General features: G+C 37.7%; 4 protein-coding genes across 6 annotated transcripts in view; all 4 read right to left on the bottom strand.

Annotated features, from left to right (window-relative positions):
- LOC134846552 (centrosomal protein of 41 kDa-like) overlaps window positions 1-24,071 on the bottom strand; it is a 604,453-nt gene that overhangs the window by 152,991 nt on the left and 427,391 nt on the right. The window lies entirely within an intron of this gene.
- LOC134845984 (peroxisomal acyl-coenzyme A oxidase 3-like) lies at window positions 1,842-4,551 on the bottom strand. The gene is made up of 3 exons (XM_063863134.1): window positions 4,099-4,551; window positions 3,279-3,716; window positions 1,842-2,979 (listed from the first exon to the last, which is right to left on the bottom strand). The coding sequence occupies exons 1-3, from the start codon at window positions 4,479-4,481 to the stop codon at window positions 1,860-1,862; spliced, it is 1,941 nt and encodes a 646-aa protein (XP_063719204.1). The 5' UTR covers window positions 4,482-4,551; the 3' UTR covers window positions 1,842-1,859.
- LOC134845983 (uncharacterized) lies at window positions 4,666-11,873 on the bottom strand. Its single transcript, XM_063863133.1, has 7 exons — window positions 11,482-11,873; window positions 11,179-11,407; window positions 7,429-7,680; window positions 6,400-6,727; window positions 5,883-6,160; window positions 5,555-5,682; window positions 4,666-5,273 (listed from the first exon to the last, which is right to left on the bottom strand). The coding sequence occupies exons 1-7, from the start codon at window positions 11,869-11,871 to the stop codon at window positions 4,821-4,823; spliced, it is 2,058 nt and encodes a 685-aa protein (XP_063719203.1). The 5' UTR covers window positions 11,872-11,873; the 3' UTR covers window positions 4,666-4,820.
- Window positions 14,881-18,630, bottom strand: LOC134846142 (Fanconi anemia group J protein homolog). Its single transcript, XM_063863370.1, has one exon. The coding sequence runs from the start codon at window positions 18,340-18,342 to the stop codon at window positions 14,971-14,973; it is 3,372 nt and encodes a 1,123-aa protein (XP_063719440.1). The 5' UTR covers window positions 18,343-18,630; the 3' UTR covers window positions 14,881-14,970.

The following is a 24,071-nucleotide window of genomic DNA, read 5'->3' as shown; positions in this document are numbered from 1 at the left end:
TTATTATGACTGTCGAATATGTCGAAGTTCTATTTTTTTGTTCAGATCTTTATAATCATACCACGCAAAAAAAAACGACACTAAATTGAAAAAACTTTTTTTGTATTTTTCTTAAACTATGGTGGGAACATTCTGTGCTATTTGCAGTAACCGTCTATCCTCGAGCAGGCCGGGGGCTAGAAAAAACACATAAAAAAATCCTCGTTACTTTTTACATTCTTCGAAAAACATACCTAGAAAAACGTACCCAGAAAAACAGTTAGGCGGATTTACGGGGAGGGCGGGGACGAACCCCTCATGTGTCTGACCCCTGAAAACCAAAAGCAAACTTCAACTTGTGATAATAAAACATTCTAGAGGCGCCATTATTCCTAAAAATGAAGGAGAATGCTCCGACACTATGCAATTTTTTGGTCAACACCTTTCAAAACATGACCAAAATCTTGGTCAAAATAGGTTCCTAATGGTGCTTTAAGAGACCTTAGAAGACAATTTCGTCGGCGAAGACAATATTTATGAAAATCAGCGCCCCTTTCGAGAAAACTCTAGATCCGCCCCCAAATAAAGGTGCGGTTTTCGAGGCCGGCCTTTTAGATTTTTCATTTTCAGGCTCAATTTGATGAAAATTGAGATTTCACCGGTTACTAGCGTTTAACGCACCTTCGGTGCTTCGAAATTTTACGACAGCTCATGAAAAACCGCATATATTGGAAACAACATCTGCAAACTTTTAGTGTACTCTGACTGCACCCAATTACAGGGTTGGTAATTTCGAACTTTTACATTTTTTAATTCCCATTTTAAAAGCGTCATCTCGAAAACTTAATGGGCCTCTGGAGAAATTTGGAGGCCAGATTTTCAACCACTAAGAGCACCCTATTATAGGGTTAGGAATCCTAAAATTTTGTGAATTTTTAACCTAAGTTTACCGAAAAAAAAACGTCTTATCTCGGAAACTAAAAGGATTTGAGCATTCATATTAACAGGCAAGATTTGAGACGCCTGGGTGTACGCTGACAATAAGGTTGTATCTTCATCAAGTTAGTATTTTCAAATTTTTTGAAATTCTTTGTAGATAAGTTCTTCGAGAAATTTTGAAAAAGTCAAAAAACGTCAGATCTCGGAAACTAAAAGCATTAGAGCAGTCGCGTTTAGCAGTCGCATGTGGCAAGATTTGCAACTCTTTAGAGTACCCTGACAACACCGAACTATAGCGTTGGAAATTTTAAATTTTGAAAAAAAAATTATTTAAACTTTCTGAAAATTTTTGGAAAAATCACAAAACGTCATATCTCGAAAACTACAAAGAATTGAGCAATCATATTTGGCGGCAAGATTCGCAATCTTTGAGATAACTCTGACAGGACCCAACTACAGGGTTGAGAATTTCAGATTTTACGAAAAAAAATTAATAAGTTTAATGAAATTTTTTTTGAAAAATCACAAAAAACGTCATATCTCGAAAACTACAAAGATTTAAACGGTCATATTTAGAGGCATGATTTGTAACTCCTTACAGTACTCTGACAGCACCCAACTACAAGATTGGGAATTTCAAATTTTGAGAATTAATTAATTAAAATTTTCTGAAAATTCGCAACCCCTAATTCGATATTGGGCTGCTTAATTTAAAATCGGTAAAATAACCACTAAAATCAAATTGAAAAATCAAAAAAAAATTCTTAACCATTGCAATATACGATATAGCTTAAACATGCAAAAATAATACGTTGAAAAAGCTTAAGCATCGCGAGATAGTGAAGCCCGCATTTAAATATATAATAGATAGATTTAAACCTGTCAAATTCCAAAAAACATATTTTTGACGATTAAAAGCAGTCATCTAATTTTCAGCTTTTTTACATTTTAGCGAGTGAATCAAAATTAACTGCTTCTTTCCACCACGAAGGTCTAGAATGGTCTGCATTGAGAATCTGCTGCACAATATTATCATGCAAGTTTCCTTCCGAACTGCCGAGAGACGAATTCAAGACGAAATCGGGAGGCGCTACAGCGTCTACTGCCGTCACTAGGTTCTTCTTCAGAGCTTCATTCAGACACTCAATTCGAATTTGAAGTCTGTTCAAATCTTTGGACTGGAGAATATTCGCATCGTAGAGATAGGACGCATTTTCATACAGCGTCTGAACCGCAAACAACTGTCCCATCTGAGAAAGAAACTCGTGTTCCGGTGATTTTGGAACAGATTCCAGCCACTTCAGAAACCAGTGGAACGCGATCACATTTACAACACTTTTAGCCAGATCCAACTTTGAATGCTCATTATGCAAACTACCAAGTTTCAGCAACACAAAGACTAAGCCTCGCATTGCTTTCTCCAGGTCCGAGAAATTCTCCAAACTTCCGATTGACTTTGGAAACATCTCAATTTTCTCATTCAGCTCAAAGTCGAATATCTTCAAGACTCCGTTCTTTTTGTAGTTCTTCAAAACGTAGCCTATCAGCTGCTGAATTAATACATAGTTATCTCCTTCATAAGTTAGTTGTGGGTCGTTATCCTCTCTCAACTTTCCCAAATTTGAGTGAGATAGAAATCCGTGACCTCCACAAGTTTCACGACATGTCTGAATGACATTTTGCGCACACGACGTAACGACAGCTTTCGCTCCACACGACAACACATGCAGATTTCGGCCAACGATTTCATCGGATTCTTTCAGCTCGCCTTTGACATTAGCTTTTAGGTTCTCATGGAAGTGATCAAAAAGGCGCCTTGAGAATCGTTCATAGACAAAGAACTTGGCGAAGTTGGGAACCAGTCGGATCAGCTGAGTTGGGTACTCGATTACAGTAGTTTCTTGTTTCTTCTCTGGGTCACTGAAGAACTGTTGTCTCTGACTAGAAAATCGGAGGGCGATGACGAGAGCACATCGCATATTGGCCACCGATATGCCGATGATAGCGACTCGACCCATGAGCAGTGCGCCTAAACTCGCGGATAGTCTCTTTTCTGCGTCTCTAAATCAGGATTTTTAATAAACTTTAACAGATACCGCCCGTGTTATAAAATTCATATGCTGCCCTGCCCACATTCAAGAAATTACAAAAATCTTAAGATATCATTTTCACAAGCGTAACAATTCATGCAATTAATATATAATTTCAATATTATTAACTTAATTTATGAAATTCGAAATTTAGCTAATAAAGATTGCGGTCAAAAAATTTTCTGACAAAAAATAGCCCATATAAAGATTCGCTTGACCTCTTCTTTCTTTTGACACTAGCAGTTTATACTAACACGTATATCGACTTACTTGAATTGCGACACGTATGTTCCATCTTCTTTCACATCTGAAAATCTATTGAGGAGATTCTCTCTTGGAACCGAAACTCCCCTCAATGCCATGAACCCATTGTCCACTCCATGGAGTCCCAATTTGGACCCCATGTCCCCCACTAGAATACCTGGGAGGGGCGTCAAGTTGTTAGTGCTCCTCACTGGAACCAGAAACATATGGACTCCATGACAAGTTCCCTGAGTATACAACTGAGCGAACAGCAGAGTGTGAGTAGCGGTAGTTCCTAAGTTTCCCACCCAACATTTCACAGATTCCAAAGAAGGGGTGTTCAAGATGAAGCTTTTGGTCTTTGGGTCGTAAGTGGCCGTGGTTTGAATACCTCGCATATTGCTCCCATGAGTTAGTTCTGTGATTGCAAATGAGCCGTAGATTCGCATGGATTCGATGTCTTCTCTAAAATCAAATAACAAACGCTTCTTGAAAATTTTCAAAACTTTTATTCAAGATCTATATCATTTGATAGATATTAATTGGTATAAGATGGCATTTAAATGAGTTCAATGCCCAAATTTCATAATTTTGCCAGTTAAAAGGGAGTTAAGTGGTGTGTTGGAAGTACCGTAGGGGCAGTTTGGCAGAAAGGCCGCCTTCCAGTGGTGGACCCGAGGGCTGTGCAAACAGCTGCAAGGGGCATTTATCACACCCTCCCCAACAGGGGAGCGCGAAAAGCATGCTCATATTTTTATTCGAAAACATCAATTTTTGAGTTCTTATAGGTCCATTTTTTTTCACTTTTATGAACTTAGCAAGAATTGGAAAGAAGTTGTTCTCTTACCTGAACTTCTTGTGTTGTTCCGTGCCCAGGACATGCAAAGTCAGTCCTACAAACTGCCATGACAATACATACTTGGCCAGACACGACCAATCATACATTCCCACACAAGTGTTGAACTCCACGTAGTTATTCACGTCCTCAAACATCCGATCGTAAGTCATGAACTTGCTCGCGAACAACGCTTTAGTCCTTCTGAAAGTCTCCAATCGAAACTGGGAGAGGGTTTTCCCTTCTATTGAAGGTCGTTCTCCAAAAGCAGGATGGGTTCGCAGGTACGAGTAAATTTCGTTTTGGAGCGCGATTGATGTTTTACCGTATAGAACAGTTTTCAAATTTTTAGCGCAAATTGAGGACAAGCTGCGATAATGGTCTAACAATGTCATTCCGAACAGAAAGTTCCTACCGGTTAAAATTTACAATTACAAAAGGAAAACACTTAGAAAAACGACTCGGAAGCAAATAAGTCAGATTTTCGAGAAGTCCAGATTTTCAAATAACTAAGAACAATTGACTATACTGAGAACCCTATTCTTCTGAAAACTAATGCGAAATGCTTATAATTTCAGCTGAACCGATGAAATTAAATTAAAATTTGTACCAAAATAAAATAGTAAAGTTGAGAAATTTATCTCTACTGCTGTAACAAACCACACATGTCAACATCTAAACCGCAGTATATTTTAATTCGAATTTAGCTCGATTAGCGAAGGGAACTTATCAATTCAATGCACGAAATGTAGTTTATTCAGCATCTTTGAATCGTAATTTTCAACTCTTCCTTTCAAAATATTTGGACCAATAATTTTGGCTATTGTGGTAAAGCAGTCTTCAGCCGCGCATTGAGCTAACTTGTTGTCGATTGACAAGCCGTAAAACAAGCCATCTAAGAACATTTCTAAGGTCCGTTTGGTGTACATTTTACCCATGTTCGTGAAAAGAGCTGCCAAAACCTTGTAGCACGTAGTGAACAGTTTTGGATGATGGGTGAAATGTTTGTAGTTGAACACTTTGGCAATTAAAATTGTGATTGAGTTGTCTATCTTAGCCTTGAGGTCATTTACAGATGATATTTCTCCAAGTAGGAGCACAAAACCGTCAGTGATTTCCCAAGGCTGACCTGGTCGCTTGAATGAATGAGCCATGCACCCCCCAGTATCGGGTCTTTTGTCACATACCTAAATACATTAACTTTTCGAGCAAAAATTAATCATCGAAAGAGGCTCTTCTTTCGTTTACAAAGAAAAAACTTCAATAAATAAAACATACAAAACCTCAACAAAAAGAATATGTCCAAAGCCAAAGCTTACAAAAAAATGCTCATGAATTTGAAAAGTCAAGCCACGGAAACTTTAAAAAAAAGAGTCTAAAATTCGAAAGTGGCACGACCCAAATATTGACAGAGCTCAGTACCTTTTAATGGAATTTTACGGGGATGCAATAGGTTGATATTATTTACCTTTGCCCGTTTAGAACTACCCTTCTTCATTTTGGGGGCGAGTGACCCGCACGAGTACATGACTTGGTTCTCATGGAGACTCGGGTCATTGTCATGCACTTGCTTCACAACCGAATAGGTTGCAGGACCTAAAACAAAAAAGCCTGCCTAGAACAATCAACACATCTTTCGGGAATCACACGACAACACTAAATCCTATAGTGCTGGTTCTGTTTTTTTTTGTACTTAAAAAACGTAAGCCTACAGAACTTCAGCATTTGTCGATGCAACTTTTACAACTTTTAACTAGAATTTTTTAGAATTGAGGTCATCAGAATAAAAAATGCACCTTTTTCAAGCCCGTCATTTAGAATCGAATTTTCCTCTTGATTGGCAACTTGTCCGAGTCCTTTTTTCATCTCTTCCATCACACCTTCAACCCAGTCAGGATAAACGGAACAGAACTTTTTCAACGCGACAGCTGCGCCCTCCCGTACAGATGGAATGTTGTCGGTCAAGTTGTGATAGAAATTGTCTGCGATTTCATCTGCAGAGCTCTTGCACTCGTCTGGAAAGGCTTCGACGAAGAAACCGGTCGCTACGCAGGCTGAATCTCTAACCGGCCAGCTTAAGTAAAAAAATATCAAAGAAATACAAGTCCTCGTTTTAGCAACGAGCATATTTGTCAAAAACAGATGCAATAATACATATTTTCTAAATCCGTTTCGGTTAACACACATATTCCAGATAAGTATATCATATAGATTTTTTGAATTAACTCTATCAGAAATCGTCTATCAGAACTCTATCAGAAATACTTTCAAATGTTGACATAGACCTGGAAAAGATGTAACATTAAATTTTACCTGTCGTCATCGAAACAAATCATCAGCAGCTCCAGCAAAGTGTTTACGTGGCCAACCAACACATCCTTGTCAATCTTCGTGACCAACTCTGTCACACACGCACACACAGCCTCCCTGACCGCGTGATTCTCCGCTTCTGATTGACTGACATAGAACTTGATGACGTCATTTATGTGTTCACACACCACTTTACGACCGGTGTGTTCGAAAACTAGACGCCATGTTTCCTGAGAGTAGAGACGGACTCCCTCTGCTATGTAGTAGCGATTGAGACACATCGGAGGCAAGAGCGCCGGGAGCAAGTTATACAAGTTGTCGCGAGTAAGATCTGAGAAAGGAACCCAAGTTCTAGTTTTTAAAGGAAAACGAGCATTGTCTGTTAGCATTAATGATCATATTATAATAAATTGTTTCCGAACGATATTTAGTTACAGAGTAGTTATTTATGAAAACTTACGGACCAAGTATACATCCCCCATAAACCGTTTGGGGGGTGGGTGAGGGGAGGATGTTAACTTGGTTCTAAATTGGATTGTTCAGCCTATCAGAATCAAGCATTTTACATGCAGCGCTTAGGAAAGTTATTTGAATTAAACGCTGGGGTGGAAGATTTTAACTTGTTCCTTCTTGATGAGGGGAGGGAGTTAACTTGATCTAAACTTACAAATACAAACTGGAATCATATAGGAGAACACCATTAAGCCAGCACAGCTCGTTTTCAGGTGTCTCATTAAGCGGAGAAAAAATGTTGACTTCTTAGATCCAATATCCAATGGACCGTTCGAGAAGTAAAAAGTACGATGTGAAACATTGAAGCATGAATTCCAGAGGCAGAGTAGTTTCAGATGAAAATTATTGCAGCAAAAAAAATAATTCCCCTTCAGTAATCACTGATTCCTAATTTCCTTTCTCTTTTAGTTATTTCAAATAATTGCACTTGAAGTAACAACAAATCAATACAAACTCAACAAATTTTATTTCAACCATTTTTTGGGTGGGGGGATAAAAAAGAAAACGAACGAAATTTACCTTGGCATAGTTTTCTGGATACGACTGATGCAGACATCCTGACTTGACTCCAATTATCCGACAAACCTCTCGCGATTAATTCTGACACTTTTCTAGCGAATTCAGTCCTGTTCGGTTTGTTCACATCCTGCATGGCAATGAGTGAACTTAGCACATGATAAGACATCTCTCTTACAAAGCGGTTCCGGTGCTCGGTCGCCTGAGATACGAGGGCAATCAATTCAGAGTCCAGTTCTAACTCAGCACCTGCTCCTGAAAAATTGACAGAGTTAAACATCTTATTGACAGAGTTAAACATCTTATTGAAAAATTGACAGAGTTAAACAAATTGTTTAGTTCCAGTCACAAAAATCAAGTTTCCGATCTACAAAAAAAAGCCGAGAAAACTTAGTTATTCTTACAAATTGTGGAGATTATTTTTAGCAGAATACAATCAAAAATTTGCATTTTCAAATTCTAGAGCAAGTAGAGACCTACGTAAGGAAATTTCGATGAAATTGTGAACACTTTTACGAAATCCAACCCGCTTTTCATAAATAGAGACAAAAACTTTCTCAGCAGCAGTTACATTAGCAAAAAATTGCAAGAATTTCATGAAATTTTTTTAAGAGAGACAGAGAAAAACACCAAAAAAAAACATGCTAAAAAGCTTAGATCAATTGTCATTGGGGCTGTTGAAAATGATTAACTTCAGTATCAGCAAAGCCTAACAACGCAAAGAATTAAAAATCGGGTTTTAACTCATCTTAAACAGATAACTTTCAAAGCCCGCCAATAACAGTGATTTTAGATGGAACAAAGTCAAATAACGACAGCTATTAGACATTCCGAATAACCCAAAAATAACATTTAAGATCGAGCAAACTGCAGTCGAAAATTCAACTTGAACAAAAAGTGTCCAGAAAGAAACTCTTCGCGAGATTATTGCAACATAGGAAACAAAATCACTTGACCTCTAGCTTCAGGTCTACCACAACCTGACCAAATTTGGCTGCAATAGTGGTACCACGTGAAAATTCTAGACGCACAAAAACGGCCTTGAGTCGCTAAAAAGAGCTTCGCTCTACAAAATAACAGTCTGGAATGTGGGGAGTAATACAAATGGACTATCCTCGACAGGACTGTTAAGGCCTACTGATAGCTCCTCTGCGATTCGCAGGAACTACAATTATTAATTATTATTATAAAGAGCCCGATGCGCATACTTCAACCTTTTCCACAAATATCACTTCCTAAGAGCAGGCACATTAAATAAAATTCGACTGACTAGAAAAAGTGGATAACAAAAAAATAAATGAACCTACTAAAACTTTTAATTTTGATCGCTCGAGTCAGGATTGACAGGGCTTCAATGCGATATAACATGGCCAACAGAAGGTTCGAAAAAAAAACGAAAACAAAAAAAAATTTTTTAGATTTTTGAGCAATTTTCAAAAATTTTTGATTGACTTTTTGAGAAAAAAAATTGAATCAATTTGAGCAAACTGAATCAAAAGATAAATTTATTTCTCCATTGAAAAATCTTATAACTAAAATCCACTTTCAAAAATAGAAGTCGTTCATGTTTTTTCGCGCTATTTCCGATTTGGTAATTGGAGAGCCCAATTCACTTAAATTTTAGCAGATGAAATTGAATAGAAATCAATAACTGCATATACACCAAGATGCCTTCATTAATTCATTAATATGGATGAATGCACTTCTGTAGTCGCTAGAGCAATTTCAGACATTTTCTTGAAATCACTTTTAAACTTAAAAATTCGAATTTTTATGAAAAAATCGTGCCAGAAAACTACAAAATCAAAAAACTTCAAAAATAGACATATGTTTTTAAGATGAATTTCAAAGTAAGTGAAGATCAACGTCTACAAAGAAACTTAAGCAGAGGCAAAATGAGCTTCGCGCCTATTGCAACTGAGCCAAATTCGAAACAAATGCCCATGCCAAAATATTTTCATATTTGGGTCCCGACAAATGGAATTGTTTCAGGACACAAAGGCAAAGCGTAGCATCACAAATTTTGCTATACCACAAAAACATCGCAATAAAAGAGCAAAAAAAGACGAAGTCGAAACTTTTTTGTTTAAATTAGGTGAAAAAAAAATTATTTTACTAAAGTCAAAATTTTAAACTTTGTCTCGATGGATTATTTTCAATTAGAAAGAGAACACTTTGATTAAAAAACCGAAGCGTTAGCAAAAAAACTGCTTGCAAAGCGTACCAAATAAAAAAAAAAGAATTGGAAAAAAAGAAAATGAGCCGACAGAAATTAGGACGAAAACCACAAAATCGTTGTTTTCAAAAAATATACTTGAAAACTTAATTGCTACCTAAAATGATCTAAAGGGCATTTTTATTTGAATTTGAGCATGTCAGCTTTTACCATGTAAGAAATATTTGCATTTAGTGATACAAATGTATGAAGAAATACGTGCAGCAAAAAATGTAAGAAAAGTTCTTTACTGGAAAAAGTCTAATTGCCGATTACAAGGCACTTGAAAGTGAAATAAACGTTTTAAATTAAAAATAAAAACCATTTTTTGGAAAGTATAATGCTAAAAGGACATATAAAAAATCATAAAAATTTCATTTGAAAGAAAAAAACTGAAAAATGAGCCGACGGAAACTAGGACGAAAGCTACGAATCCGAAATAATTTTATTTGAGAAAATATTTAGTACTACGATGAACTACAAAGTACTTTTAATTAAATTTCCGAGAAAATGAGTGGGTAGCTCAGCCTGCACTTGAAAGTAACTGCAGCAGTATTTCGTTAGAAAAGTTGTTTACGGAAAAAAAATCTAGTTCCCGATTACAAGTACAATTGTTTTCGCAAGTGAAAACTTGAAACGATTGCCAGCACTAAAAATGAATCAAACAAAATGTTTTTAGCGGTAATAAGGCCGACAATAATTCCTTAAACGCCCATTGAGTCGAAAAAAATTGCCACAAAAATTAGCTATAAATATTATTAAGTTTTTATATCGCCCACCCCAAAGCACACTCACTTCAAAAATTTAAGATCACTTTTTAATTGACGCAATATGAGGCAAATATGTCAATATAACATCCGCCGAAACAACTCATGCTGAATGAACCTTTTAAGCAAAACTAAGCAATTCAATTCACCGACAATTCAATTCAATTTTTCCAAGAAAAAACTGCTATATTACAAACACTAATAAAACTACTAACGATTATTGAAACATCAGCAGTAATTTAATTTGAGTTTTGGCTTTTTCCTTTCCCTCACAGCGTCCAATTGCTACCAAAATTGGCAGGCGGACTAATAAGGCCATGACAAGCACATTTGGTCTTCATACGTAACCTTATAAAACCCTCGTTACACCATGCTTATGTGAGGTGGGGAGAAGCAAAAAAGCCTGAGTTTTAAAGAAATTCAGCAGATCAGCACGTTAATGATGCGCACAAGCTGTTACCAATGACTTAAGTGATTTTGTTAAACATGTTTAAAAACCTATAAACGTCTTAGTTCCGATTTGATAACGCTTGATAATCGATCGCATCAGTATCTAACTACCAGATCCACATCAAAACAAGCTTGAGGAAAATAAGCAATATATTTATCTTTTCAAATAGATTTCTCCTAAAAGAGGATGAAGCTTTCGCAAATTCAAAATTGAAAGATTTCATAACATACGCTAGTAATCCCAAGCAACAACAAAAACAACAATAACAAAAGCTACTACAGTACCAACATTAACAATTTTTCATTCGAGATTTTAATAACCTTCAGTTTGGCTTTGTTCAGCCATGGCCATCATGATATTCTGCAGACATGCCATGTATGACTCTAGAGCCCTCCAGCCTGCGGTGTCATGCAACACCATGTCACTGCTTCCTCCTCCCACTGGACTCAAACGACCAGTTTGATCATTTAAACTATCATTGTCACTTTGGTCACTATTGTCTGTGTCCATTCTCTCGTCCGATGAGTCGCATTGTCGAACCATGAAGACCTAAGGCACTCACGAAAACATGCAATGATTATTCAAACATCTTTTTAAATTAACCGTTAAAAGCGAATGCTCACTTTCAATTTCTCCACTGCTAGATCTCGGAAGAAGCTGTAACATTCGAAGCCACACGCACTCACAAGAGCCCCAGCACTACAAGCAGCCGCTTTTCTCACTCTACTCTCAGCGCAGTCCAAGTTCTTCACAATAACATCGTTCCACGGGGTCAACTTATCATTTTCCAGACATTTCTGACCTCTTATATGCGGCAAAAGAATACAAAACGCTTCTAGACAGCCAAGCTGGGCTTCCCAATAAGTGTTCGCAGAGATAAGTTGCAAAAACCTGCCTAGAAGGAGTGATTTAGTAGCTTCATTGTTATCGTTGGTTAAATCCGCCTTTATTCTCTCCAACGCACGATCGCGGACAAGCTTCTGTCGGTCTACTATATCTTTCACAACATCCATCTCCATCTGAAGAAAAAATGTATACTGCTTTGAAATTATAATATACATTTGAAAATACACTCGAGTAGCAACTCTCAATATTCCACATGTTTATTTGTATCCAAGAAGCATGCATGGAACATAGCTACTAACTGTTAGTTTTCGCCTAGAGAAATAAAACGTGACAAAAATTGATGTTTTTGGCTCCTGAACTGCATTTTGCAGAAAAAAATCTCAGATTTGGTACGGGCGTTTTAGAAAATTTGATTAAAGTAGGACAGAATGACAAATTGGATATTTCTCAAGTCCATAGAGTTTTCCGTACCAAAATTTACGAGATTTAATTAGCTTGAGCACGGGAGATCCCTCAACCTGTTTTTCCGCTTGAACCTTTAATCTCGGAATCGGCAGCGTCAATTAAGAAAACGATAGGTCCAAAAAAATAAGTCAAATGCAAAAATTATTTTTTTTACCCAGACCACAACGTTTTGTATACAAAAATTATGGATAAAACACTCCTACAGGTAGGATTCGCTTAACCTGTTCTTTGAACCGTTGAACATAACTTGCAGAAGATTTTCCGAGCAAAGAATAAGCTTCCAAAAACGGTCAAAATTTTAACTTTTCCAGACCAAACAGTTAAGGACCTAAATTAGAGATGCGCCTGTCATGCAGAGATAATTGCCACAACTTGATTTAACCCTTTATTTCAATTCAACCCTTAATCTCAGAGTTGACAAGTTGGATTTTGAGAAAATGGAAAAAAAAGTTTCCAAAAACGTTCAAAAACCCAATTCCATAGCAAACAATCTACCATTATGAGAGGGTAGCCACTTATGCAAAAAACCATTATCACAACCACATACTTCCATTGAATCCTTCACCTCAGATTTGGCACGGCCCGAGAAAAAATCCAAACCACCGACAAAATTTCAAAAATTGGACTTTTACTTAGCGTTTCTTTGATCAAATTAAGAGTGAATCATTTATTCAGGCAAAATTCACACAAATTGACCTAGCGGATGAATCTTTCATCTCAGATATCACAGCAGTTTTTGAGAGAAGTAAACAAAATTTTCCAAAAACGGTCTACTTTCAAAAATGGACATAGCGAAACCAATATATCAGCTTCCCAACAAAAATTAAGGAGCATCACTTTAAACGGTGAAAATTCCAGCAAACTGTTCTTTCGATTGGATCATTCATCATATAATTGCCAGGATCGTTTTACACAAATAAAAAAACTTTAAAAACCTAACAAATTTTCAAAAAATTGGAGTTTTCGCAGATCCATACCGGTTTCTTTACTTGAGCCGGCCGCTTCTGCAGGGAAGTTCCCCGCAATATTTTCTTTCAATTAAACCCTTAATTTTACATCGAAAAAGTTTCCAAAAACGGTAGAAACTTCATTGCACTTTTCTCAAATTCTCAACAGTTTTTTCTAAAAAGTACGGTGTATACGCCAATGCAGGGAAGATAACCACAACCTATTCTCTTCATCAAACCCCTAATCTTGGATTCAACAGGGTCTTGTCTGAGAAAATAGAAAAAAAAGTCGTCTAAATTTTCCAAGCATAGGGAGTGGAATAAGATGAAAAGAGATTAGCAGAATAGGCTGGTCTTTCCATTGGTACAATTAATGACATCAATTAACAAATAGAGGTTCGAAGATTAAAATTACTTTCGGATAATTTGGTAAAAATGACAGTATAAGTTGAAATTTAATAACTCAAAACTTCAGTGGAGTTAAGAAATTTGCATAATTTAGAAATTGCTTCAGTTTCAATCTGATGATTACATTGATTGCAATAAGCTTATCCTATTTGAAGTAAACTTACCCCTTTTAGAGAAAACTGGATCAAATGGTAATTGTTTTATTCTGCTGGAAATTCAGAAAATTACAGTCCATTTTTGAAAAAAAGTCAAAGTTTTTACTTTTGCTGTTCGATAGTGGAATTTGATTTCATTTATCAAAAGAAATGAAATTGAAACAAAATGCAAAGCGGAGCTTCGCACCACTTGTGATACAGCAACGAAATGGCACGTCAGCTGACCCAAGAAAATGGGATGCAAGCCTCAGTCGAAAAACATAACACTTGTCTGGAATGCGGGTAAATTTCAGGAAACATACTCACTTTCCAGTTAAAAAAAAGTTCATTAAGCTCATACAGAGCAGACAAAACTTGGGTTGACGACTGTTGAGCCAAAAAAATTATCAGTTTTACGACCCCTACCTTATCGTAAGCACAAATGCAATTTAAAAGATTTGATCATTCAAACAATGAAATATGAGGCAACTTAGCAGATATGCATCAGTCGAAACAACTTAAGTCGAAAAAGAATGAAGTGAAAAAAAAAGGAAACTAAAAAAATCCAACAAGGAAAATTCTACTGGAACGGTCATTTAAAAAGCAAAAATGCTCAAAACATATCTGCTGACAGGCATTCTGTTCTGTTGCCAACAGACCAGCAGTTCTAGCTGATTCATCTGATATTGCTAAACTAGTTGTTAACCAGAAAAAATTCTATATTCCGATGTGATATCGCAAAGAAATCATAAGTTAAACCGCGAACCAAAAAAAAAATCAAAAAAATCATCAAGACATATATTAGCGGAAGTCACTTCCTTCAATTACACTTAATTTCTAACAAAGTAAATACCAGCCGCTGCACGGTAACTTTTCATCTGTAAAATGTTAGTTTTCATATATTCAGGCAAGTTCAGTCCATAATAAGCGTTATTCATGACAATGCACCAGTTCGGAATGGCATCCGTTAGTAGCATTAGTAGGGATTTGAAATGCATAAGTTATACACATGAAAAACCCCTTCAACACTGTTTTAATCTTTAACATTCCTAAACATCTATCAGAGGCTCAAAAGTTATGAAAAAGCTAAAAACTGGTAATGAAAAATCATGAAACTCAAAAATTCTACTTGAAATCTTTCGGCTTGAAATGCCTAAATTTACTAATTGGCTGGTAACAGATTAAAAAGGTACATAGTAAATCTAAATTTGAAGAAGCTGATCTACTTTTATGTAACACAATAATTCACAATCGCAAAAAGCAAACAAAATCAAATCGGAAGTTGAAATTATTTACAAGAGTTTCAAAATTTCTACCTCACAACGCAAAGTATCACAGAGGGTAATCTTATTTCTGCATTTTGTTTAACAATTATTATTCCACAAACTTCTCTGCTTCGTTTATTAGTTTTAGGGCAAGATAAATATTGCCAAGCAACATCTAAATCAGCATCATAAAAGCAATTAAGATTGACGTCTCTCGATTGACTGGAAATTAACTCATAGTGAGAAGAAAACGATTTCATAGAACTTTCAAAGGCGCAATAAACTTCTGATTGGTCACTGCCAAAAACTTTGCGATACAAATCGACTTTCAGAAGTTTTAGAAGAAAACTCATTACCTCACTGGAGTCAAGTAATTTGCATAATTTAGAAACTTCTTCGGTTTCGAGCTGGTGTTTACATTGATTGCAATAAAGGGGCGAGTTTGATTTTATCGGTGATATCGATTTAATCCCAGAAGCATCCATCGATTCATCGAAAAGCATATCGCTATCGTCATGAACAAAATCTCCTTTTTCGTGTTGCTCAAAAATCGGATCTTCCTGTGAAGTCGCTGAATTTGGGTATTTGAACGGGACAATTTCTATCTCGTTTTCGATTACTGGGCTTTCGTTAATTACAACAATATCGTCATCGCTACTGTCATTGTGCTTCATAGGTGACTCGTTTACCGATTTCAGGATCTCGTGATCGCAGTTCAAACTCGAGGACCGCTTACTGTTTTTGACATTAAAAGGTGTAGATGTTATTAATGCGTTTGAATTTGAGTTCTTACGTTTACCATTAGTTGCTGGATTAGCACCGTTTTTGTTGAAATTGAAGTAATTTCTCATATTATTGTTCAAATTGGCATCATTTATCGTACTTGTACATTCCTCGGGACTCAAACTAGAATCACTTCCCTTTTGCTCCATGTGATTTTTCATTTCAACATCCGTAGTTGCAGTTGAATCATGTTTTTGAACAATAGCGCTCGTTTCTTCCATTTTAACAGCAGGCTGATTGGCCACAAAGTTCTCCAAAGATTTAAGCGTATCTCTTAAGCCCTGCGGCTGTAGCATGAATCCTCTGATCCATTTTGGGAGACTTTTCACATGTCTTTGCGACGTCGAGGGACTAACGAATCGCTCATCTAACAGAATAACTGCTCCCCAGTCGTTTCGATGCCTAATACATCGCCCAAGTGCCTGATTAAGAGCTCTAAAAGCCTGGATTTCGTACCAGTCACTTCCCGTCAACAACTTGCGAGACGCACAGTACTGGTCATTGAAGCCACGCTTCTGTTCCACTTGCAAGTCTTTGAAATTGGGATAAGGTATGCCTAGGGTAATCACAGCACGAGCTTCTTTGTCTGCAAAATCAATTCCTTCTGAAATTTTCCCTCTGCAAACAGCAATCAATAAAGCTCCTCCGCAGTTATGAGTGGTCGAGCTTTCAATACACTCGTGAAATTGAGAAACAACTCTATTCAGCTCAGAGCTTCCGCCTTTTTGTGGTTCTTGGAAAACAGATTTGACTTCGTTCATCTTCGTTAGCATTCCTGTAGCTGACCACCGATTCATCAACAGAGTCAACAATTTGTATGACGGAAGAAAAAACAGAACTCCGTGTGGAATTACTTTGCAGATCTCAAGGATAATAATTCCAACTTCATCTTGAAATGCCAGGGTTTGAGTGTTCTGGTATGTTGCTCTTATCGGAACTTCTGAACTGAATCCTTGACACAGAGCACTTACATATACTTGTGATCTCTTTATTACATGGGGTGCTTCCAGTACAACTGGAAAACTACAACCAAGTTCACTTGCAAACGAGTCCATAGGTGACAGTGTTCCTGATGCTAGAATAATGCATCTCGTTTTGCCAACAATGTCACCAAACACAGTCGATGGATTCATGCACCAAATATGGAATTGCACTTCATAGAAATCCGACGTCGGGTGACTGATTCCGTTTTCGCGCTTTCCTCTCTTCGTTTTCGAGTACCAAAGACCGACAGGCTTTGCTGTCGTTGCTTGTCTCTTTTCAATTCTAGAAGGTCTGAATTTGTCGTATTTTTTAATTAGCACAATCTTGAAGTCGGAAGAGGATTGGTACATGAATCTTAAACACAGCATGAGATTCTCAATCAGTGACCAGGAATCTGAGGACAGCTTCAATGACTTCTTTGAAACAGTTGATCTATTTAAGGCGCCATGTGTAGTTGAAAGAAACGAGTTCGAGTTATTCATCAGCTCTTTCTCGTATTCAGCTAGTGCAACTACTGAACTAGATATACACTCGAACTCTTCTTGCGTAAACTTGTACTGACTTTTCAGAATGCTTATAAACTCGTCGCCAGCGACTAATTTGTTTGTTTCCGCAAACTGATCACAAGCTAAGCTATCTGCGTTACCCATCACATAACTACAAAACGGTAAAATCAGTTTGTTGACGTTCTCATAGTGTTGGAAAGCTTCTGGATCCACTTTCTTTTCATTGCCAAGAATAGTTTCTAACTCTTCCTTCGTAAAATTCAAATCATCTTGCGTAGTCGTTAAGCTTCCGGCTGACCTAGCAACGTCCTCAATATTATGGGCTTCATCAAGAATCACTACGCTGTTTTCTAACTGTACGTCCATCGAAGAACGGATGCGGGGATCAATCACGTAATTATAAGGACAGAAAATAATTTCACATGTTTTTTGAAGTTCTCTGCTCAAAAAATACGGGCATACGCGTTTCTTTTTGCCATGATCAATCAGATCCTCAATATCCCATGGTGTATTTTCCACATTAATTCTTTCACTATTTCCTTTTTTGTAAGGGTCTCTAATTACTTTTTGCAAACCCAAGTAATACCCGCACTCTCCCGGTTCTTTCGAATCTAAAAGTTTTTTGCACCGCTCATTTTTACTCAATCCTTCGTAATCACCGTTTTCATCTTCATATATGCAAGAATGTTCTCTGCTGGATAGTACTGTCATTTTTACATTACTGCAATCTACTAACTTTCTCATTTCAGAAATAATCTGTTTAATTTGTTTGTGGGTTCTGGTACAGTAGAAAATCACAGGCGGCTTCTCAACAGCAACTTGCTTTGGAAGACTTTTCCCGTAGCTTCCATTACTCGTCGCCCGCGATGATTTTTTCACAGTTTTTCCGTTTATGGTTATATCTGACAAATCGTTCGAATCATCCAGAGATTCTCTATATTTCAGAAACGCTTTTCTGCTTTTCTCTTGCCATGCCAAGCAGCTGCAAAGCAGGGCTAAGCTTTTACCAGATCCAGTAGGGCTCTCCAAGAGACAATTGTTCGCATCAACAAGGCCCGATATAATTTTGTTCATCATAGATAATTGAGATGGATAAGCATTGTAAGGAAATGCTAGTGAGACGCCACGTATAGTGTACTCTTTCATTTTGGCGCTTCCAAATCATTCAATTTCAAAGAAACAGAAATTATTAAGCCTTCTAAAAAACAAAAAATAACCAAGGATAACCTGTTGCTGCGCAAATGGCACAGAAGGTTCCGAATAAATTGAACCAGCGTGTAACGCACCTCCGGTGCTTCGAATTGTTAACAACTCATAAAAAACCGTAAATGTTGGAAATGAAATTTGGATCCTTTGATTGTACTCTGACAGCACCGAGTTCTAATTCAAAATTTTTCACACATCTCGGAATCTAAAAGAAACATCACATCTCGGAATCTAAAACCAATTGGGCAGTCGCATTTGGACGCAAGATTTGCAACTCCTGAGAGAGCTCTTACAGTACCGAACTACAGCGTTGGGAAATTTCAAATTTTGAGACACTTCAAAATTAAGTTTTCTAAAAAAATTTTTTTGAAAAAACCATAAAAAAAACGTCACTTCGATAAAAATCAAAACATTTGAGCAACCAAAAGTGGAGGCATGATTCGCAATCCCTGAGATTACTCTGACAGCCGCCAACTACAGGGTGTTAGGAACTTCAAATTAAAAAAAAAACTGAATTTGAGTTTTCTGAACATTTTTTGAAAAAAAAAAACGTCAAACCTGAAAAACTACAAAATCTGGAGCAGTCACGGTTGGAAGAAAGATTCGCATTTCATGAGATCTTAAGAGTACCATGACAGCCCCCAACTACAGGGTTGTGAAATTTAAATTTAGAGAAAAAATTTATTTAATTTTTCTGAAAACTTTTTCAAAAAAAGTCACAAAAAACGTCATATCTCGATATCTCGAAAACTACAAGACTTCAAGCAGTCAAATTATGAGGCAAGATTCGCAAATCTTGAGAGTACCATCACAGCCCCCAAACACAGGGCTGAGAATTCCGAATTTTTAACATTTGAAAAAAATTAAGTTTTCTAGAAATTTAACCATTGCATTATACGTTATAGCACGTGAAAAAATTCTTTTGTTAAACATGCAAAAATAATACATTGAAAAAGCTTAAACAATGCGAGATAGTGAAGCCTGCATTTAAAAATATAACTAGCGTTTAATGCACCTCTGGTGCTTCGAATTTTTCACATCTCATGAAAAACCGCATATATTAACCAGATCTGCAGGCTTTTAGTGCACTATGACATCACCCAATTACATGGTTGGTAATTTCATAGTTTATACATTTTTTAATACCTATTTTCCGTCAAATCTCAAAAATGTCAAATCTCGAAAAGTCCAAATAATTGGGTAGTCATTTTTGGAGGCCAGATTTACAACTCCTGGGAGTACCCAGGCAGCACCCAATTACAGGGTTGGGATATCTAAATTTAGTGAATTTTTCTAAATCTAAGTTAACTGAAAATTTCGAACAAAACATAAAAAACCTCATATCTCGAAAAACTTCAGGATTTGAGCAGTCAAATTTGGAGGCAAGATTTGCAACTCCTATGAGTACCCAGACAGCACCCCACTAAAGGTTTGGGAATTTCAAATTTAAAAAATTCCTTTTCTGAGTTGAGTTTTCTGATAAACTTCAGAAAAATCACAAAAATGTCGTATCTCGATCAACTAAAAATCACAACAAATGTCATATCTGGATAACTACAAGGACTAAAGACGATATTGTAAAGTGCATCGATTTTTTTTCCAATTAAACGAAAAAAAAACATGAATTAAGTCTGAATAACAAGATCTTGAAAAGTTCTTACCTTTGTCTCGGATGATGTTCATAAACAGACCTTATAAGCATTGAAAATCAATGGCCGAGTGGCAACTATGGCAGCAAAAATTGGGCCGACCATCATAGAGCCGAAACCGAAGCTAGTCATAAAAAAAATTAAAACTTGAAACTTTCACAACGTAAAACTCGGAAAAGCATTGAAAAATCCCCCGAGTCTATGCAATATAAGTTGACTAAGACGACATTACAAAGTGACGCCGTTTAATCGAAAAAAATGAATAAGATTATTCAAAAACAGAGTTGGTAAACTTACTAACAACAGAAGAACTTTCAATTATAGCAAAACTGTTTGCATGAAAAAAAAAACAAAGCATTGGAATGAAATTACTGGGAAAGCGTACCACATAATATACAAGGCTTAAGGGAAAAAATGGAAAATCAGCGCACAAAAATTAGGACGAAAACAACTATTCCGAAAGATCAACATTTATTCAATAAATTATAAAACTATTTCCCACCAAAATGATCAAAGAAGTAGCATTATTTGAATTTGAGCCTATCAGCTTGTACGTTGTAAGAAATACGTGCTGTTAGCGCTGTAACTTCTACGTGCAAAAATGTAAGAAAAGTTGTTTACGGGAAAATTCTAGTACCCATTACAAGCAACTTGCTCTCGTTCAAATAAAATAATATCATAACACAAATATAGCGTAAAAATTTTGGCAGAATTAAAGCTAGGAGGTCTGTGCCAGTCGGTCATATTTGGAAGTTTGACCTTGAGGAAAACAAGAACGCTTAATTTTGGAGTGAAATTTGATTTTTCAAAAATTCGAATGGAGCGTCATGCACGATTCTCTCGCGATAACTGAAAACCGGAAAAGAGAAATCAGAACGATCGAGTAACAATCGCGGGAAAGTTGCCAGATAAAGCAGTAGGAAATTGCCATTCGCAATTTCCGTCACAATAAAACTAGAGTAGAGCTGTCCTATCTGAAACAGAAGGAAGCGTATTCCCGAGAATTGGACTATTATTGCTCGACTGGATTATCATTCAAACTGGACTAGAGTGAACCTTCGATGGAAAGGTGGACAGCTTGAGTGTCCCAATGGTTCACGAGAAACTATACTCCAGAGTTCAAACTTGTTCCTGTTATTGAAACTAACAAACATTAAACTCATTTAGTAACATTATTTAATTCTCGAGTTGTTAACTAACTTAATTACTCCCAGTTCTTGAGCGTGCTACGATGTGAGTACCCAATTTAAATTTCTAGAGTGTGTTTTATGATTGTTATGTTGAGGTAAGGCGAGTTTTAGGTTGATCCATCTGAAATGGATCAAAGTTCCACTGTCTAATAAAAACTAACTTAACGGATTGTTCCGACCCGGTTTTTAACGGCGTTCATGTATTTTGGGTATCTAGAGACCTAAGTATGGGGACGTTCTTATTTCTAGAGTGGGGGGGGATTTTTTGGTAGTAGCCTTTAAGCTGTAACGGGTCGTAGTCTCATGTCACAAGCAAACCGAATTGGCTCCGACTGATTTGAGGTAAAAAAACACAAGAGATAGTGTCCCTGACTCTTGAGCCAATGGTTATAGGGCCTATTTTTCTTAAGCCTCATGTGTGACTACAATAGACGAATGTTACATAGTGTTTTTATGGCGCTCCTGGGTGTTTACGACATCAAGACTACGGAGTCGAACCCACTTGAGACAGCTTCGGGCTGCATGCCCTTTCTAGAGTACCGGTGGTACGGTTCGGCAGGAACGTGCAAACCTTCCGGTTGTACCGTGAAAGCTTTTTTGGAAAACTCGAGAAAACTTCCTGGTACGCTCTCCGAACGAGGCTTAGCTAACCGAGTAAAAGGTGGCAACTAGGGGGACAAAAACACGATCAAAAAGACAAAAAGCAAAACAAAAACCAGAAAAGAATAGAAAAAGGAACAAAAACCATAAAACGAAAAAAGACAGTGACTTTGACACCTGATTAGTTGGATCAAACCTTTATATTAATTAAAAAGTATACCCATACTGTTTTACAAGTTCGATCGTTTCGATCAACCTAGCAATTTAACCCAGTAACCTCAATAAAGTGCCCGAGTGTGGGGCGTTGTCAAGGGTTTTCAGATAGCTTGGAACTTAGCTGGACAACAAGGAGACTTGACTGGAAGAGGTGACCAGCCGAGTGGGAAAGTGGTTCAGGAGCACTTGAGCTGAACCAATAGGAGACTTGACTGGAAGAGGTGACCAGCCGAGTGGGAAAGTGGTTCAGGAGCACTTGAGCTGAACCAATAGGAGACTGGACTGGAAGAGGTGAGCAGTCGAGTGGGAAAGTAGCCAAGAAGGATTTGGCAGTTCTCGAGTTCTCAAGTTGGGCAGAACGGGTATCGTTAAAATCCACATTACCTTATAGGAGATAAGTGTAAAATTGGATAAGCGAAATCCCCCGGTTTTGAGGAACGTTTTTACTTAAGCAGGCCTGGAGACAGGTCTACGGTTTTCTCTTGAGAGGTTTAGCACCCGGCGCTTAAGGTAATTTTAGGCTTAAGAAGGGGGGCTAAAAGGGGGGAGGTTAGAAGGGGGGCTGGTTAAGTTAGAGGTTGGCGGTTATAATTTGTAAAAAGGGGGGACACATTAGAGTAACTAATTGCTCGGCATCGTCGACTTAGTTACATTAGATATTTACACGCGTTGGTCATAGGAAGCGGATATCCAAAATTAGAATCAGGTTAAGGTAGGTCCCTGGTCGGATCGGTAGGGGGGAACGGACATAGACAGTTTTTGTGATACCCCATAAGATCGCTAGCAGGGGGGAGGAAAACGCCTGGCAATTAAGTACCAGACATTTTTTCGATAGAAGGTAGACATTTGTCACCTTTGAATTTTTTAGGTTCATCTCTTTGTTTTTATTATTTTTTCTTGCTTAGATTTTTGTTGCATTTTGGTAAGGATTTGTGTTTGGTTTTTATACGAACAGGTGATCACAAGATACCTGCGCACAGGTTTTGGTTTCAAGTTGCTTGGAACATTGAAAAAGAGGTAACTAAAAAAGGGGGGTCAGCATTTGGCCACTAAGAGAGGGTTTTTGGGAAAATTTTTACTAGAGCTTGAGTGATGGTACAAGGTACAGTGAATCAAGAAGTCCCTACAACGAAGAAGAAGGAGGTCCCACCGCTCAAACACTTGTTAACTGTCTTGGGACAGTGCCAAAGAAGTCTTGGGACAGTACCAGAGAGGTCTTGGGACAGTGCCAAAGAAGTCTTGGGATAGTGCAGTCTGGGGACAGTCTTGGGACAGTGCAGTCCTGGGATAGTCTTGAACCAGAGCAGTCTTGGTACAGTCTTGGGACAGTACAGCCTTGAGACCGTACAGTCTTGGGACGGCACAGTCTTGGGACAGTGGTCTTGGGACAGTGGTCTTGGGACAGTGGTCCTGGGATAGTGGTCTTGGGACAGTGGTCTTGGGACAGTGGTCTTGGGACAGTGGTCCTGGGACAGTGGTCTTGGGACAGTGGTCTTGGGACAGTAGCCTTGGGACACTGGTCTTGGGATAGTAGCCTTGGGACACTAGTCTTGGGACAGTAGTCTTGGGACACTAGTCTTGGGACAGTAGCCTTGAGACAGTAGTCTTGGGACAGTAGCCTTGGGACAGTAGTCTTGGGACAGTAGTCTTGGGACACTAGCCTGGGGACACTAGTCTTGGGACAGTAGTCTTGGGACACTAGTCTTGGGACAGTAGTCTTGGAACAGTCTTGGGACAGTGGTCCTGGGATAGTACTCTCGGGACAGGGGTCTTGGGACACTGACAAAAAGTACTGGGACAGTACCGAACATTCTTGGGACAGTAGAAAGAAGCCTGGGACGGTACAAAGAAGAGTAGGGACGGTAACTGGAAGTCTTGGGACGGTATAAAAATTGGAGTAAAATTACAATAAGTATTTTAAGACAGAATTAAAACAGAACAAGACTAGTCGGAACCCAGTACGGTTGTGACCACAAATAAAGAAAGTTTCTCGAAGGTTTTGAAAGAGAACTGG

The sequence above is a fragment of the Symsagittifera roscoffensis genome, chromosome 5 (assembly GCF_963678635.1).
Source record: "Symsagittifera roscoffensis chromosome 5, txSymRosc1.1, whole genome shotgun sequence".
NCBI lineage: Eukaryota > Metazoa > Xenacoelomorpha > Acoela > Convolutidae > Symsagittifera > Symsagittifera roscoffensis.
This window is presented reverse-complemented; position numbering and strand designations above follow the sequence as displayed.